The sequence below is a fragment of the Sander lucioperca genome, chromosome 22 (assembly GCF_008315115.2).
Source record: "Sander lucioperca isolate FBNREF2018 chromosome 22, SLUC_FBN_1.2, whole genome shotgun sequence".
Lineage (NCBI taxonomy): Eukaryota > Metazoa > Chordata > Actinopteri > Perciformes > Percidae > Sander > Sander lucioperca.
The window spans coordinates 25,273,604-25,292,309 of NC_050194.1; the positions used below are offsets into that span (position 1 = coordinate 25,273,604).

The window sequence follows — 18,706 nt, forward strand, 5'->3', positions numbered from 1 at the left end:
CTCCGAAGCTGTTCAGTTAAGGTAAATTAAGCTAAAAAAAACTGCATAGTTCCCCTTTAAGATGTTTTATTACAGAAAGTGTAGGAAACCCATGACCAAAACAGTGTTTTCCCTCGCTTTGTGGAAGACTTAGGTGCACATATTTGGCGGGGGGCTTAGGCATCCTTCCTCAAGAAAGTGTGATGTTTTCAAATAAAAAAAGAAAATGCAATTTCCCCATACATTTTGTGTCTCTTTGTGGGATTTTGTGGCTTCATTGTCGTGTTGTGTCTCTTTTCGGTCATTTGGCGTCTCTTTCTAGTCGGTTTGGGTCCCTTTGTGGTAGTTTTAAGTTTCTTTTTCACATCACTTTGGACCGTTGCTATTACCATATCTGTGTCTAAAACATTGGAGAAGCTAGAGCAGATAAATAAATAAATAACACTTAAAAAGCTCAAAGACTAAACTTAAAGCTAAAGAAGTCCAACTACTCTCTCGTGGACCCTACTTTGGGAACCACTGCGTTTAGCTGTAGTACAATATGTACCACTACAATTAAAAAGAGAAGTGTATCATAACAAGGTTGAGGCATTGGGTGTTTAGGAGTGGGCTGGCTCTGATTGAGAAACACCCGGATGGAAAATGGGAATGTGGAAACCAAGGGCGTAGCAGACACCGGGTACGCGGGGGACACGCCCCACGCACTTTACATGTCGGTGCCCTCTGTCCCCCACACGTCTGAGTTGATTTGAACGCATCATAAGTAGGCGAGTGCACACATACATAAACAGCACCCCCTCCCACAAAATACTTCCAATGTCCATGTGAGTAATAGATTCAAATGTGAAAAAAATGTCTTATCTTTTTGCATATTGAGGAACTTAGTACAAATATGTGGTTCGTTGCCATGCTTTGTCTCCGTGTGGCCACTTAAAATGTTAGCTGGGCTCCCATTGGGCGAGATGCTGCAGTAAAACTGCATGGAACCGTTTATGGAATTGTCAGTGTTTCCATCAATCATAAATGAAATGCAGGCTAGGAGAGGATCTTTTAATAAAAATCCTCCTCCTGAACAATCTGTCCCCTCACTTCTGAAAATTACGGCTACGCCCCTGGTGGAGACTCAGAGACAGCTAAGAACTCTTCTCTGCAAAGAATGGAGCTTTTCAGAGACCTGGGAGCAACTGGAAAAACGTTTTTTTCTCTGCGATTTTTACTCAACTTGGATGACTAGCTAAGATAAAGAAACTGATGATGTGCAAAAGACTCAAGTGATGCGCAGTATTGGATTATATAACAATATATATAAACTGTTAAAATACTGTTTAATACCAACAGTAGAGGGCAGCGATACGCCATTGCAGCGTTTAGTCTGCCAAAAAAAAGGGAAGAAAATGAGAAGTGGAACGTGCCTTTTCACCAAAAAAAAAAGCTTGTTTCGGTCGTGGTCGTTTCAGTGTAGGACCGGTGGGAAACGGTCGGTCACTAATGTCTGCAACACCCGGTGTTTGAGTTGCGGGATGGAGTTTCGTTGAAAGACAGTAACGCTACGTGAAATTTGTATTTAGTGTCTCTGTCTACTAACGCAGCGATATATATCGGAGCACTCCCCCGAGCAACATGGCAGATAACATTGTAAGTATAACGGCTGGTCGTATTAATGGGTCGACTCGGCTGACGTTAGCTAGCTTGTTAGCCGAAGTCCGGAGTGATGAGGCAGCAGAATTAGCTTGGTAGTGACTGGGGCCTGTTTAGCTAACCGGCTAATATTCGCTATTTGGCTAGCTGAGGCAGCGTTGGATAACAGCAAAGCTACATAACCGGCACAAATTAAGGAATACAAATGTCTTGAATGTAGTTTAACATGCTGAGCCCATTAGCCAGACATTAGCCCGAATATTATGGGTGGTTGTAGTGAAGTCAAGGTGTTGTTGATTCATTAAAAGTGATACTTTGTTGACAATGTAGCTATAACGTTAACAAGCCCCCCCACATCGTGACAGCTTCGGTTAACGTTGTCTGGTTCAACGTCGACATCTTAAGGTCGCAATGGCGTACAGAAGCTCTTTGTTGAGACGTAGAGGCTCCTATGCTAACGTTAACGTTACTTTTTTTTTTTTTTTTGCACAGTCATCGTTGTCAAAACATCTGACTCTGACACTACTGTAAAGAGTAGGGGATTGGGGTAGTAGTGTCCTTGTTGTGTTAACAGGTGTTGGGAGTTATATTGAAACTGTATCCGCTGGTCCACGTTAGTTTTGTTTATGAGTAGCTAGCATTAACAATGACGTCCCCAAGAACTGGACACTTCGACCACTTAAAAGAGCTTATCTAACGTTATTATTATTATTATTATTTTTTTTAGATCATCAGGGTACAATCCCCAGATGGGATGAAGAAAATTCCTGCTACCAAGAGGGAGACTGTTGCTGCTTTTATAAAGAAGGTACTATATGTAAAACATGACAGTTTGCATGTCAGAATATAGGCCAAACTGTCAAATTAACACCAATGCTTATTTTTTGGAAGCCACATGTGTTTGCAAGGTGTTGGGGAAACAATCCGGTCGCAGTTGTTTTGTGGTTCGTATCCAGAATCAGAATCAGAAAAAGGTTTATTGCCAGGTAAGTACTTCAAAGGACTTTGCCTTGGTGGATGGTGGGTACATAAAACAAACATAACAAACAACAATGAATACAGAAACAAATATACTGTATACAAAATAGCTATCCTAGTATCCTAAAATCTACTGGTTTGACCTCCTGTGAGTTGATTCTGAAAGCAGTGGTGAGCTCGGAGAACAAAGCGACACGAAGCAAGGGTTTAGTTCACAATGTTCTAAAGGTTTAATGAGACACACAAGAACATTTTCTCACAATCGCTCCATACACTTGGATGACAGAGAGTAGAACGATAAGAGAAAGGATCCAGAGGAAAGGAGGATTGGTTCAAGGATTTTATGATATATGATATAAATTAAAACAGATGAGAGAGGCCTTGTTGAGAGTTTTTACAGACTGGACGGTAACCGATCGCAACACCATGGAACAACATCTTTTAAGTGTACTATTTCTACAGTAATGCGAGCCCCGATGTGTGCGTTGTTGTTGTGCACCAAGTATACTTGCATTGCCCTGGTTTTGTGCCTGCTCATTGTTCCATTATGTAAGAAGCTGTGCAGAAAGTAACAGAGCAGGTCATTCCCCATGCACTAAAGAGAATATGGATGGAGGTAATTAACGCTTAAAAAAAAAAAAAAACATTTAGGCTAAATTTGATACTTAATTTTGTAAGAACAATCCTTTCTTAGTTTGGTTCTGTCTGATCTATATTGATACATAATAAGCACTCAAGAATAATTACAAATGCATTTTGAATGTAATTTGAAAAACCTAAAATAGAACAGTAGTCCAGCAGACCAGTCCCAGTGGAGCATTGCAGCAGCCCCGCATTAAAAATGTATGTATTCCGTGCTAAGTCAGGATGGTATAGCTTGCAGATCAGTGTAGGGAGTAGTTTTTCTTCCCTGCCGATGTGCAGCCAGGTATGGTTGGAATAGGAAACCATGAGTTTCAGGCAGACCGAGCAGAGGCAGTCTGAGCCTGCAGGTTTTATTTCTGCAGCTGAGACAGAATAAAAGGAGCTCAAAGGGATGTTATGTCTCATACAGTCTGACAGTATACAGTTTCACCCAGCTACGGTTAAAAAATATCTAACCACTGTGTTCTTTTGTGTGGCTCGAGATAAATGATGACTTTATGCTCAAAGAACCTCAGTGCTTCCCACTGTTCTCTGTTTAGTTTTAACAACACTAGTCTCGCATTGCCAGACCTTCCTCCACAGCGCTGTGGAGGAAGGTCTCGCTAGTCCACAGAGCATTCCTGGATGGGAGAGAAACGTGCTCTGGTTTATTGGCATTTCTTTAAACCAATCACAATCGTCATGGGCGGAGCTAAGCGCTGTACGGATCCCCGGCGCCGCTGCAAAATAGTCTCGGGAAGGAACTTGTTTTGGTGGAACGTGTCGACGTTCAAAAGTATTTTTAGTCGTGCAACAGAAAACCCAGATTGGACAGATAGTCTAGCTAGCTGTCTGGATTTACCCTGCAGAGATCTGAGGAGCAGTTAACCATAGTCCTCAGAAATCCACCAGAGGTTAGAACGCCAACACAGAGACAGAGGAAGGTAACGGACATCCGGCCGAACAGAAGGATATTCGGCGGAATTTCAGGTGGCACCTGACAAATCACGGAAGCGGAACATCGTAGACAATACCAACACTGACCTTAAAGATAAATAACCACTGGTAGATGGTTTGTGGTGTCCGTTTGTTTAGATGTCATGTGGTCAGTGCAGCTGCCTTAGGTATTTCTTCTGTATGCAGGTGTTGTCATGAGTTCAGTTTTTACGCCAAGATAATCATTCTGCTCTTATGTTAACAGTACAAAAGTTCACTAATGGTTGTTGAAAGTGCATCTCAAGTGATGAGATGAAGTGAAGGAAAATGACCAGCATCATGCTGATTGTCTGCCTGATGTGTAATGTGATGATTAAAGTGCCATGAGACGCTCTGCTGGCCGAGCAGCTCAGGGTGCTCTTAATAGCTTAGTTTGGCTCACTCTGATGACCTTAGGTGTTCTTCCTACATGCTGAGTTTCTGAGAGGCTCTATGCTAATCTGCTTCTAAAGGATCATTGGCATTGTTACACGTGCACCTTTTGGTACATGATGATTTGAGAGCGGACTAGGGCTGCACAATATGAGAGAAAAGATGCGATAATGTTGTTGAATATTGCGATAACGATATTACTTGTGATAAATGAACAAATATTGAAATGTACTCAGTTCTGCTGCTTTCAGTATTCTGCTAAAATTCAACAAACTGCTTGTTGAATTTGTAACAAATGAAAGGAAATCATTTCCAACATTATTTTATTGAACAAATTCAACATTGAATTGAATATAAAAGGCAGCACTTTGAAAGAAAAAAGAGTGACACTTACATTTTAAAGTGCAGTTTTCTGCTGATATTTTCTTTCAACTAACACAAAAAATCTTTGAGTCTTTCTTGATGTGTCGAAGCCTTTCGCGATGTGTTTATCGCGCCAGTTCGCGAAGATGATAAAAAAAACGATATATTGTGCAGCCCTAGAGTGGATTCCAAGGAAGAGCAAATATTCTGATACATTATGCTGATGATCAGCTGAGACTGATTTAAGACGTGTATTTTGATGCTCTCAACCTTAAATGCACTTCCTGGTGTTAAAAGTTAGCTGTGTTTAGATTTGAGTCCGTATGACACAAAGTTATCATCCAGTCTACTCAGACTTATTTCTCTCTCAGGTGGGCAACGAGTTTGGTTTCAATTCCAATGGGTTTTCTATTTACCTGAACCGCAACAAGACCGGAGAGATCCTTTCCCAGAACAAAACTCTGAGCCTGCTTAAGATCAAGTAAGTGAAAGCAAACTGTGTTGAAGTTTAGTAAAGTCTAGATTTTACAACTCTCATCCCTCATTAATGTTATGGAATTTCAGGTAAAAGGGTGTGACAATGATGTAATATTACTAGCCTGGTCCTACCAGACTCTGGTCCACTAGCCTGGTCCTACCAGACTCTGGTACACTAGCCTGGTCCTACCAGACTCTGGTCCATTAGCCTGGTCTTACCAGGCTCTGGTACATTAGCCTGGTCCTACCAGACTCTGGTCCTTTTCATTTGTCCAGAGAGTCTGGCCTCTCTCCATTGACAAGTGCTAACTTCCTTGAAGGCGGGTACTCTGTTGAAGTTTTAAACTATTGGATCTGCCCAGAGCCACTCTGGATCTGCCATAACCAATCGCTAACGTTTGGTCGTGACGTCGGCTTAGCATTGCTAGCGTTAGCCTTAGCCAACTCCTTCACCGCTAACCGAGCGAGCTGGAAAATCAAACTGTTCCCGAACCCCGTGGGGAAGAGGGCCACAACATCATGGCCACCAACAAAACTCAGCAAAGATTGTTCTTGCTCGGGCTTAAACTTCTGGATATTCGGCAGCGTTGCCACAACGGACCGAATGGCTTCGCTCGCATCTTTCTCCGCCTCCATTATGGAACTACAACTCAAACTAGCGCACGACCTCAACGTCATCGTTCTCAGCCACTCCCTCTGTTCGCTGATTGGACGCCAAATATTTGGCCGGAGAAAACCTGTGAATGTACCGCAAACCCAGACGGAGTACGGAAGGAAAATGAAAATTGAGCGGAAGTACGTAGGAGGGCGGGGCCAGGCTATAATATTACACCCAGAAATTCTGAATTAATCTGAAAACATTTTTACAATTGAGATAATTTAATAGAAGTTGCTCAGTCACATGTTACGTATTTTGTCTCATCTTTGTAGGCATGGCGACATGCTGTATCTGTTCCCTTCGGGATCCCCTTCCTCCTCTGCGGAGGTGATGGACACTGCCACCCCACACTCCTCTTCATCCATGCCATCCGTCTCATCTTCCTCGTCCTCTGCTTCATCCTCCATGATCCCCCGGTCCTTCTCAGCACCCCAGGTCCAAGAGGATGAGATCGATCAGTATCTGACCAAGCAAGACGGCAAGATCTACAGGAACAAAGATCCACAGCTGTAAGAAAAAGACCTCCTGCAAACACTCAGGTTAAATCCAAATATCAGACATCTGATCTAATGATTGTTTTTCTCGTTACAGATGTCACCATGGTTCCCTTGGAAAGTGTGTCCACTGTGTACCGTTAGAGGTAAGAGAATTCATTTTTGTTTTTTTGATTTCTTATAGGGACGTCCTGATCCCAATCACAGTATCGGATCTGAGCCGATTTTGGCATTTTTTAACTGATCGGGGATCGGCATTTACCCCAATTACCTTTCTCCGATCATGTACATCGCTTGTAGTGATCGCTGTCCTCAATCGCACACGGCCTGCGCCACAGACGCACCGCCAGACCGCCTGGATGCCGGCACTAACCAGTGTCTGTCCAGAGAGTGTCTCGTAGCTTGCCAGTCCTTGGCAACAAGTACAAAAAGTCCGTCATTCTTAGTCACCTTTTTTTTACAGAAGCGGATTACTCCAATTCTCCACACTTCTTCTGTGATTCCACCAAGAAACCACCGCGCTTTCAGGCCGTACTTCCCTGGAGCCGAAATCAGTAAACACGATAAGAAAATCAAAGATTGATTATTAAGGCAAGAGGCGTCGCTAAGTTTAGTTTTCGTTGTCCAGCGGGAACTTAAAACGGTTTATGTTTTGGTTGGGGGTGGGATCCTAAGGAGAACTGTTCTGGTGTTTAGAGTAAAGACTAATTTGCTGCACTTAATTAAATGTATTAAGCTTGAGGCGTATTTTAGTTACTTTGTTAACAAAACAAAAAAACGGTGTGAGCTCTATTATCTGAGCAAATACAAGTATCGGATCGGGAGATCGGCAGATATTCATTATTGTAAAGATCAGATCAAAGAAGCTGATCGGGACATCCCTAGTTTCTTAAACTAGATGGGCTTTAAAACTAGCACCACTACTGTAAGAAAGGTTTACTTATTGAAACCCTGGCTTCTTCTTTTTTTTTGTCAGCCTTTTGACGAAGACTACCTGAATCACCTCGACCCCCCAGTGAAGCACATGTCATTCCACGCATACCTTCGGAAGCTGACCGGTGGAGCTGATAAGTGAGTAGTTTTCATTTCTTCAGTGGAAATGCACACATTCAATTGTATAGTCAATTCTAACACTGTTTTGATCGCCTGCAGAGGGAAGTTTGCAGCTTTGGAGAACATCAGCTGTAAGATCAAGTCAGGCTGCGAGGGCCACCCTCCCTGGCCGGAGGGGATCTGCACCAAGTGCCAGCCCAGTGCCATCACACTGAACAGACAGGTAGATGGCCGAGCCTTAATGTGTGTGCCAATGAACCTTTTAACAGCGCTGATGACCGAAATTCAGAACTGCAATGATTAGCCGATTGTCGATCGATAAAATAATCCCCGACTAGGGCTGGATGATTAATCGAAAAATAATCGTAACCGAAATTCAGAGCCTATAACCGACGTAATTTTACCAAGTCGGTTATTTCGGTCTTTTAATCCTATTAATATTTCCGCGGCCGCCCACTGTGTGTTAATGTAGGCTACTTTCCCCTTAAAACATATTACGGCCGCCGCGTGTGTAGTCACGTGACTCCGCCCCGTCCAGTCTGCGACCATAGGTGCTTTCCGATCGGATAGTAGGCCTACTTGTACTTTTTAGAGGAAAAGTACACTTCTAAGCAGTTCTAAGAACTACTCTCCCCCAAAAAAAATTTTCCCGTTTGCATTCCCACTGGCCAAGTGGCCATAGCGACTGGAAGGAGGGGTAAGGGAGCGACGCAAGCACGGCAACGGTATTTATAGCATCGTCACTAGACCTTAGCGCCACATACAACAACAACAAATGATGCTAATACTTGTGCACTTTTCCTTTATTAAATGCACGTCCATTCTCGTAGTAATTCACGTAATGTTTTGCGCAACACAGACGGGGCTTTATTATACTCAGAACAGACCCCGTGTGTGTTTGTGTGTGTGTGTGTGTGTGTGTGTGTGTGTGTGTGTGTGTGTGACGGCCGGCGAGCCGCAGGACACGCTTGTGGAGTTTAACTCCGAAAAGACAGTTAACCACAGTTCCCGTTAATCTTATGATGGACATTTATTATTTATTTTCTACATTTTTAGGAAACTTTTTTTTTTTTTACATTAAAACTTAAATTACTTTTTTATAAGACGTTTTTATTTCATTGTAAAATCTACTGGTGTAGATTTCAGTTCAGTTGTTTGAAATATTTAATAAATAAGCATTAATTGCTATCTGTGTGTTGTTTCCTTATTTTAGAATCACAAAGATAGGATTATGCACTCTTTCATTAGAAAAAATAACCGTGAACATATTTACAGTATAAGAAAAGAAAAAAAAAATTAAAATAATCGTTCAATAATCGTTGATTAATCGTGATTATGATTTTAGCCAAAATCGTCCAGCCCTATCCCTGACTATTTTGATAATCAGTAAATCATTTTCAGCCAAAAATGGCAGAAAATGAAAAACTCTACGTTACGCAGAGAGATGGCGCTCGTGTAGCAGGAGCTGAAACATTAATTAAAAGATTTGTGCCGTAATGTTGTAATTTGTTAGTTGTTACCGGTATCAAAGTCATGGTATCGGTATCGAAAATGTTTGAACAATACCCAGCCCTACCCTTGAGTCCATATAGATTTTTATGTCTGGAAGTTATTGGAATGAGTAGAAAATAATTAAATTTATCCAAAGCGCTTCACAGTGGCAGCGAGCTACCATACAAGGTGCTGGCCATCAGGAGAAATTTGGGGTTCAGTGTCTTTTCCAAGGACACGAGGAAATGGGGATTGAACCGCCAACCCATGTGATTGACTGAGCCACAGCCGCCCCGTAATTGGAGATAAAAACCTCTGCTCATGCTGTCTTAAAATGCCCTAACGCACACATGAATCCCAAATACAGTTTCATGTTTAGTTTCTCGGTTCTCCTCCCAGAAATACAGACACGTGGACAACATCATGTTTGAGAACCACACCATTGCCGACCGCTTCCTGGACTTCTGGAGGAAGACGGGCAGTCAGAGGATGGGATACTTGTACGGCCGGTACACTGAGCACAAAGACATCCCTCTGGGCATCAGAGCTGAGGTGGCTGCCATCTACGAGCCACCACAGGTGAGGGATTCACTCCAAGGCTACGTTTATTTACATCGCTACATTATGGTTTCTAAGCTTGAGCTAGAGTTTTGAGCCAAAAGCGATCTCCGTGCACACAAGTGTTTTTAGCTCCAGAACTAATCTCCGTTTAAACTAACACGCCCAAACCTCACATCTCATCAACATTCTGGTATACTGGGCATAAGCAGGAGGCAGCGTGTATACTCTGCCCGTTGCGGGTAGTTGCCATGGTAACGTTAGTAGCTCAGTCTCGGAACGAGTCTTCGTGACCCAATCAGGAGGAGAAATGTTGGCGTCGGTGTTGCCATAGGTCTCCGTTCGCGGCCGTTGAGACTGCAACACAACCCCGCAGATTCCAAACCAAAACGGGTCAGAAGTGTTTCCAAATGTCTCTGGTTTAGGGGCTCGGAAACGTAGCAGAAGATATTTGTTTTCAAACCAAAACGTAGCAATGTAAATGTAGCCTAAATATAGGCCTGCACGGCCCGGGGGGAAATATGAATCACGATTTTTTAGCTTAAAATTGATATCGCGATTCTCCGCCACGATTTTTTTCTCACGAAGTGTAATGTTTATTGCACACGTGAACCATGACAAAACAAAACAAATTGGCAGTACCAAACATAGATTTTTTGGCACCTATAGCACATTGCGCATCAGCACGAGCCTGTAAACATAGAGGGCTTCAATGAATACAGAAAATAAAGTACAGTAGGCTACCAAAAATAGTGACATATAACACATTGAAGTAAATATGGCCCTGATACAGGCTTTATCTGATCTCCTTGAACATGTCTTTACAGAATTAAAACATGTCAACATGCTGCAGCTACAGCTTCAGTCTCTAGAGAAATGGAGTTTGTCAATTGCCAATTTAAGTACAGTATCAAAAACGGAATGATTTCTTAGCACACTCTTTAACTGCTTGCCTTTCATGTCTTCAGCTGTCCTATCAAAATAAAGGCTGAAAATGCCAAAAAATAAATAAATCTAAGTCATTTAAAAATGTAATCGCGAACAGGGGTGAATCGAGATTGCGATTTTATAACAATTAATCGTGCAGGCCTACCTAAATATATCGCTGTGTGCTTCAGCTCCTCCAGTCAATTTGCTTCCATCAACGAGTGAAAGTCTTTATTTACTGTGTAGTAACTCTTTGTGTTTTTTATTTGAACGGCCTTTTGTCCTTGTTGTGTTTCAGAATGCCACTCAGAACAGTCTGGAGCTGGTGGATGATCCTAAAGCGGCAGCTGTGGACGAAATCGCTGCCAAACTGGGCCTGTGCAAGGTTGGCCGTCTATTCTTGCTTGCTCTGTCGCTGGTTCACCGTGTCTCCCAATTCGCTTTTGACAAAGTGGTTTCCTACTTTGCTTTCACACCAAATACTTAATACCAAAAGTTTACACTGCAGAAGTGTGACACACTTTGAATTTAGGGCTAAAGGCAGATTTAATCTTCTCCGGCGATGTTTCCGCTGCCTCACCATTGAAGCCTTTTGAATTCTCGTTCTTTCCTCAAATAATTTCACCCGTTTAACCTGAGCCTTTATTTTAGCAAAGCAGACTGCTTCACATTGGTTCTGTCAAACATCAATATGTCTGTATGGCAAATGGAAACTCTGTTTTAAATTGATGGGAATGGCCAAATCTAAAGCTGTATGTGAACAGCACTAACTCTTTTTGTTCTTGGTTAAGTCATTTTGAATGTTGAAGTAAGATCATAATACTCTAATTTCATAGGGCTGCACGTAATGATTGTTTCCATTATTGATTTATTTGATGATTATTGTCACGGGTAATGATTTTGTCCATAAAATGACAGAAAATAGTGACGTATATTTCCAGAGACGTTTTCCAAATTAAAAAAATGACATTCAAATGTCTTGTTTTGTCGGACCAGCAGTCCAAAACCCAAATTTATTCAGTTTACTATCATCCAAAATTAGGAGAACCAGCAAATATTCACATTAGAGAAGCTGAAAACTGACATTTTGGCATTTTTGATGATTAATAGATAATCAAGTTGTTTTTTTACAGATTAATCAACTAATTTGTTCAGCTCTACTTACTTTGTCTGTTTTCTTTTTCCTCTGGTTTTCAGGTGGGCTGGATCTTCACTGACCTGCTGTCTGAGGACACGAGGATAGGCACTGTCCGCTACACGAGAAACAATGTGAGGAGGATGCAGCTCGCTCAAAGACGTCCTATTCATCGGACTACTATGCTGCTCTCCTCCATGTTTTAACATTGTCCTTTCTGCTGTTAGGACTCGCACTACCTGAGCGCCGAGGAGTGCATCACAGCGGGATATTTCCAGAATCTACATTCAAACCCTTGCAGGCTCTCTCGAGACGGCCATTTTGGCTCCAAATTTGTGACCGTGGTGGCAACAGGTACGTTTTTGTTCAGTCTGAGGCGAAAGTTAGGGCTAAGTAGGAACTATTTCAATTGATTGCCTAAACCATGACATGCTGTGAGCTAAAATGAGTCCAGTTTCCTGTGAAAATATCATTACTTGACGTGAAGCCGGAGAGGTGTCAAAGGTCCATTTGCCACGACCAGATTTGTGTTAACAGCCAGAGCTCCTTCTCCTGTCTCCCGCATTCACTTTCTTGGGAGTGTAAAGGCGGCGTGGAGAGGGGGGGTTTACGTTAACAAATTTCAAATTAGATACGAGTCAAGTTATTGGTTAAATTTGCAAGTTTTAACACATAGGCCTATATCAGACAATGCACAGGCAATTTAGTGAAATCCCTGCAGTTGTGGTCTAGACCGAGACCTTCAGAAATTGGTCTTAAGACCGATCTCGAGTACTACAACACTGCTGAGAAGTATATTGAAATCTAATGAGCATCCCTCAAAAATAGCATCCTATTTTGAAAAGTTGAATATGTATGTACATTTACAGTTTTAACTTTAAGCCTACTCATGTGTATACATATCGTCACCTTTTAAATACATCATGTGTATTTGCAAAACAAGTGGTACTGATAAACTTCACCTCTTCTTGAATCCAGAGTTGCAAATTTCAGTGCAACCCAGGCTTGTGAGGTGCTCCTTTTTAGTGTTTTAAAAAAAAAAAAAAAAAAAAGATTCCTCAAGTATCTGCATTGTGTTCGCAGCCAGTGTAGCAGTGTGATCAAAGTCAGATGCTCGCTGGTCTGTTGGATGGAGGCCAAGTGTTTCCACTTTCCCTCCTTTACAACCTAGCAAGACCACCTCATATATTTGTTCCAGAAAAGCACAAAACATAGCAGCGACCTCATCTTGGGTCATTTGCGTTAATGAGGCATTAATGAGACACTGACAGCCAAAGCTGACGTCATAGCTACACATCTAATGCCAGCGCTGCAAAGTCCATCTTGCATTACTTTCCCTTGTGTAAAGACGCATCCTGTTTGGAAATGAGTTTCATGTGTAAAGCTGAAGAGCCTTTAGATCTGGCTTTGTTTGTTTGCTGTTACTAACGGGGTCTGATTGCAGAAGTCGAGTTTTAAAGCCGTCCTGGTTTTGTAGAAAACTCAATCCTGTGGCAGATAAATCAAATCAATTGTTGATCCACAGAAAGTTTATGAATTACCGTTCTGATCATCTACAAGTACCAAACATTTACTGGTTCTAGCTTTTTAAACGAGGACTTCGTTTATCCATTTTAAGGTATCACTTAATTTGTCATTGGGCAGTTAAAGGTGCTCTAAGTGATGTCACGAGTTTTTTAGGCTACAACATTTTTTGTCACATACAGCAAACATCTCCTCACTATCTGCTAGCTGCCTGTCCCCTGAACACACTGTAAAAAACATCTCCTCACTAAAAACGCGGTCTCTGTAGACAGCCCAGGCTCCACAAACAGCAACAAAAACAAACTGTGCCAACCTGCACCACCAAACATAACAGTGTTCCAGCGTTCCAGCCAATAACCGATAAGAAAATACTGTTTGAAAATACTTTGAACGTCAACAAGAAGTGCCGTCGCCCAACATCGCTTAGAGCACCTTTAAAATGTTATAGACAAATTTAAGTAAATGACAACGTGTTATGAGGACTACTGTATAAACGTCTGACAAAATGTTATCGATTGAAATGAGTGTAACATAGCTCTACTCAACAGCTGGTATTCAGTCAACAGTGATTTCCTATTGTTCATCCAACAAATGAATCCATGTGTCTGTCCCTGTGCTCTGTGTGCAGGCGGTCCAGATAACCAGGTGCACTTTGAAGGGTACCAGGTGTCCAATCAGTGCATGGCTTTGGTGAGAGACGAGTGCCTGCTGCCCTGCAAAGACGCTCCTGAGCTGGGCTACGCGAAAGAGTCCAGCCCCGAGCAGTACGTACCAGACGTCTTCTTCAAGGTAACACTTCAGACATGTGGCAACATGAAATGGTCCGTGATATGTAATAGTGTATGGTTCATGGTTTTGAGAATACACCGCGTTACACAAGTGATCGGACTGCTTGTCTACTAAGCAGAATAATGACATCCAGACACTTAGTTTGCTTTTGGGGCCAGGTATTACGAGTTGCTTCATTCAGATGTTATATTTTGTTTGTTTTCTTACCCTTGTTTTCCCTCTTTTGATCCAAAAGGACACAGACAAGTTTGGAAATGATGTCACGTTTCTAGCTCGGCCTCTTCCTGTGGAGTACCTAATCATAGATGTGAGTTAAGATATATATATATATATATATTTTTTATGGTCAGCAGGTGTGTGTTTTGCTCTACATGGAGCATCTTTTCTTATTAATACAATGTACTGACACCGAATCTCCCTGTTTTCTTTCTTCTACAGATAACAACCACTTTTCCAAAAGACCCCCAGTACACCTTCTGCTCCACACAACGATTCCCCATTGAGAACCGTGAAATCCTGGGAGAGACGCAAGTACGTTTGTTTTTTTGTTTTTTTGTTTTTTTTCTGGATGAACTTCTGTTTATCTTAACCCTCTCACCTCTGATTGAACCGGCCTTGGTGAAGCGAAGAAACCGTCTGAAAAGAATGAACCAGGCCCCGATCAGACAGAGAATTTTGCAGATGCGTCTTTTTTGTTGTTGCTACGCAACTACCGAATCACCCGTCCTCGGCTAACCTTTATTACGCTGTGAAATTATTGATGCTGGGCGCTTTGAAGTTGGATTTCTTTCAACTCGAGGCGCTCAGGGCGCTCCTGCAAAAACGCGAGGTGCAAGCAGAAACTTGCAGAAACCAGAGAAGTGAGTCTTAAACTGGTGATGTAATCAAGTATAGTTTTTTTTTTTTTTTTATACCCAAATGAACTTTATTCTATTGCAGTGTTCTTAGTTGTGAAACAGAAATGTCCCCATATAGTGTCATCTATATCTTTCCCAAGTCATTCTCTGTGTAGCACTTCCTCACTGTAGTCTTGGTGATGTCACACATTTGAGTTTTAGCCTCTTGTTTTTGGATTCATGTTTACTAATTACTAATATTTTCGTGCATTTTGAAAAATCTGCGTAGTTCCCCTTTTTAAGTTAACAAATGTCTGCCGACTCCTGGCTGGATTGGCTTACACTTTGAATGGAACTTGGTTTGCAGTAACACATCCTAAGTCTGTCTGTGTACCGGACGCATAGACCATGTCACAGCCTAAGTTCATGTGCTTTTCACAGTTTGTTTTGGTCTTAAAATTGCCAATTTCACTGTCACAAATAATGATCAGATGTTTTGGAGAATCGAGGTCCAGGGACATTTGTAATTATTGAAGAGGTGAGTTTAAAAAGCAGAGACCTCAGAGTTCCAGCGGCCACATGATTACCCACATCATAAAGGTTCCTGAAGCTGTTGTCATTTCCCATCAGACTGTCTGGATTTTAACGTTGAATGAGGGGTGGGAAAAATAACAAGCTTCGGCTTCATCCCGCTCCTTTTCGGACAGATTGAACATATTATTTGTAACACTTCATAGATATTGTGTTTCATACAATATCTATCGGTCAGAGGAAGTGATACATTTAGTTTTTTGTTGTTTGTGTGTCTGCAGGATTTCCACAGTTTAGCAACATACCTGTCCCAGTGCACCTCCACGGCATTCCTGGACATCGTGTCAGACTTCCATCTGCTCCTCTTTCTCGTCACCAATGAAGTCATGCCTCTGAGAGTAAGGCAGCACTTCAAAGTATCTTCTCGAGTTTCCCATTTGTTTTCCATTTGTATCGCAAATGGGTTAAAGGCCACATTGCCATCTGGAAATAGTTACTGCTGTGAGGATGTTTTCACTCTGACCCTTTTTTTTTTTTCCTGCTGAAAGGTTTTCAAACCCAATCAAAAGCTGATAAAAATAGTTTTTCTGTGTTACGATACTTGATCAGATTAGGATGTTTTCTATAAATTCCAGACTTACAAAACCACGAGCTGGTGGTGTCTTTAGTGTCCTGAATCGTTGAGCCATTGTCCAGCGGTTAGATCAGAGTTTGTGTTTGTTTCTGCAGGACAGCATTGGGTTGCTACTAGATGCGGTGAGGACTTCTAATGAAGATCTGGCACAGACCTGGAAGAAGTCGGAGCAGTGGGCCACCATCGAGCAGCTGTGCAGTAAGTCGCTGTCGAGCTCCGTGGGCACAGTCGCATCCTCAGTTTTACCTAGCCCGACCTGAGTTTAGTCTGTGCTCTAGTGTTGAAATAATTAGTTGACAAGTAGAGTAACAGAAAGTTTCAAGCCGTTTATTAAACAGGATAGTCTATATCCTTTGCGCTCCACTTCTGGGATTGCTCCGGTGCTGCGGGAAATTCCGCCGGATGCGTGTATTTTCCGTTTCCTTCCTCTTTCTTTGTGTTGGAATTTTAAATCCGGTGGATTTCTGAGGACTATGGTTAACTGCTCCTCAGATCTCTGCAGGGTAAATCCAGACAGCTAGCTAGACTATCTGTCCAATCTGAGTTTTCTCTCGCACGACTATTTTGCAGCACCTCTGTGCGGAGTTTAGCACCGCCCAAGAAGATTCTGATTGATTTAAAGAAATGACATTAAACCAGAGCACGTTTTCCTCCCATCCCCCAAATTCTGTGTGGACAAGCCAGACCTTCCTTCAGCGCGCTTTGGAGGAGGGTCTGGCAAAGCGAGATTAAGCAAACCGCAACGTCAAACAATCGCTGGTTTAAGGATCTCAAATGTGAGGATTTGCAGTTTTCTCTGTTAAATATCATAATTGAATGTCTTTGGGTTTTAACCTTTTCAACCTGTGTAGTATAAAGAATAACCTCAATGTCAGACCGAGACCTTTCGGCTTGTGGCCTTCATCAGACTTCTCTAGTTTAATTTATTGTTTGTGACCAAAACCGTCAGGCCTAGTTAGTCAGACAAACCCAGCAAATTTCACAATTGTTTAACATTTTATAGAAAAATAATAGGGGTGGTAAACACCAGCGATACCACGGTACGATATTATTTATTTTGATTATAATGGATCAATGGATTTTTATGTGAAAATGAGTATGTGTCCTGACATCCTGTAATCCCTGTCCTGTCCCTCCAGGTACTGTGGGCGGGCAGCCCTCCAGCTCTCAGGGTTACGGGGCCATGGGCGGCCCCTCGGCCCCTGCGTCCTCCTCCGCCATGTGGTCTTGCCTCCATTGCACCTTCATGAACCAGCCCGGCACAGAGCACTGTGAAATGTGCAGCTTGCCCCGCGGTTAAAAAAAAAAAAAAAACCAACCTCCCTCCCTCCACGCCCTGCTCTGTCCTGATCTTATCCCACTCAGCCCTCCTCTTAACTGGCCAATAACATCGCTGCACCAGGACCCGCTGCGAGATTTGGATGCCCTTTTTTTTTATTTTTTTTTTATTTTTCACTCTTTCGCCTCACTTTGAAGCCTCTGTCCTTCCCATCTCACAGGCTGCTGTCTCGAGTGAAAGGGATGCACTCGTTTCCATCCATTCAATGAGTAAATCAACTAAACCCAAACTGTCAACATCAGTGCCCCTCTCACTCTCACAACGTCTTCTGGGAAATCGTGCTGTGTATAAATACATTTGAGGAATGATACTGTTATTTAATTACGTTTCTTTCTTTTCTTTTTCTTTTTTTTTATCTGATTGTAGCGATACCTTAACATTTTGAATCTTCAGCGTGGACTCCACTCAGTCAGGTTTTTATAGGTTTCTTTGACAAGCCCCTTGAAGTACAATCATCAGTCAAAGCTCACACCTGAAAACTCTAAAAGAGCTCCAGAGTAATTCCGCTCAAGTAGAGAGTTTATATTTTCAATATTAAATTACTTAAATAAGTCCCAGAGTTGAAAAGGCATACCCCATATTCCCCCCCCCCCCCCCCTTTACCCATCCTCCACTGAGTGCAGAAGTAACGTGTGCTGTTGGTGATTATTACCATTTGGACTGATGGTCCCACCAACTTAAAGTGGTTTCTTAAGATCTTTCACTGGTTTTGTTGGAATTGTAGCTTTTGGATTTGGTGGTTTTGAACTTGAACAGGCATTATATGTAGCTTATTTTATCAGCTGTATGTTCTGTCTCTGATAAAACTCCCCAGGACTCCATCCATCGTCCTCTTTATAATTATTACTGTACTGGCCGTGAGGTGCTTCTAGAAACAACTGGTGCTCGCCACTTCCCTCTCTGTCGCTCCGACTCTGTCGCTTCTTTTTGATTTCTCGCTGGCGCCGGTCCATAAGTAGTCAGACCATAACCAATCTTCCTCCGCTGATTGGCCCCCCTCTCTGTTTTTTTTTTCTTTTCTTCTTTCCATGACTCAGCCTTTGAAGACTTTGCTGCTCAGAGTGCAAAGGGTCGCAGGTCACCACGGGGAGAAACCGATAACCCAACATTTGTCATCTGATGTCTGCGCTGTGCATCTGCAAGCAAGGATGACGGCGATAAGTGTTTAAGTGAGCATCGTCTGTTTGCTTCCGCAGATGATGAGCTTCTTCCAGCAGGAGGCATGTATGATGATCACTTTGTAGAGCTACAGGTGTCAGAAGTGTGGAAGGGGCTGACAACAATGAAAAGCACTTAATGCTCCTCAATAG

General features: G+C 42.3%; 1 protein-coding gene across 1 annotated transcript; it reads left to right on the forward strand.

Annotated features, from left to right (window-relative positions):
* The first annotated feature begins 1,352 nt into the window (after positions 1-1,352).
* Positions 1,353-17,611, forward strand: nploc4 (NPL4 homolog, ubiquitin recognition factor). The gene is made up of 17 exons (XM_031314798.2): positions 1,353-1,614; positions 2,345-2,425; positions 5,322-5,431; positions 6,358-6,594; positions 6,677-6,725; positions 7,556-7,650; positions 7,732-7,855; positions 9,523-9,702; positions 10,907-10,993; positions 11,806-11,877; positions 11,971-12,097; positions 13,896-14,056; positions 14,292-14,363; positions 14,495-14,587; positions 15,705-15,821; positions 16,153-16,255; positions 17,197-17,611. The coding sequence occupies exons 1-17, from the start codon at positions 1,600-1,602 to the stop codon at positions 17,355-17,357; spliced, it is 1,884 nt and encodes a 627-aa protein (XP_031170658.2). The 5' UTR covers positions 1,353-1,599; the 3' UTR covers positions 17,358-17,611.
* Positions 17,612-18,706: the final 1,095 nt, after the last annotated feature.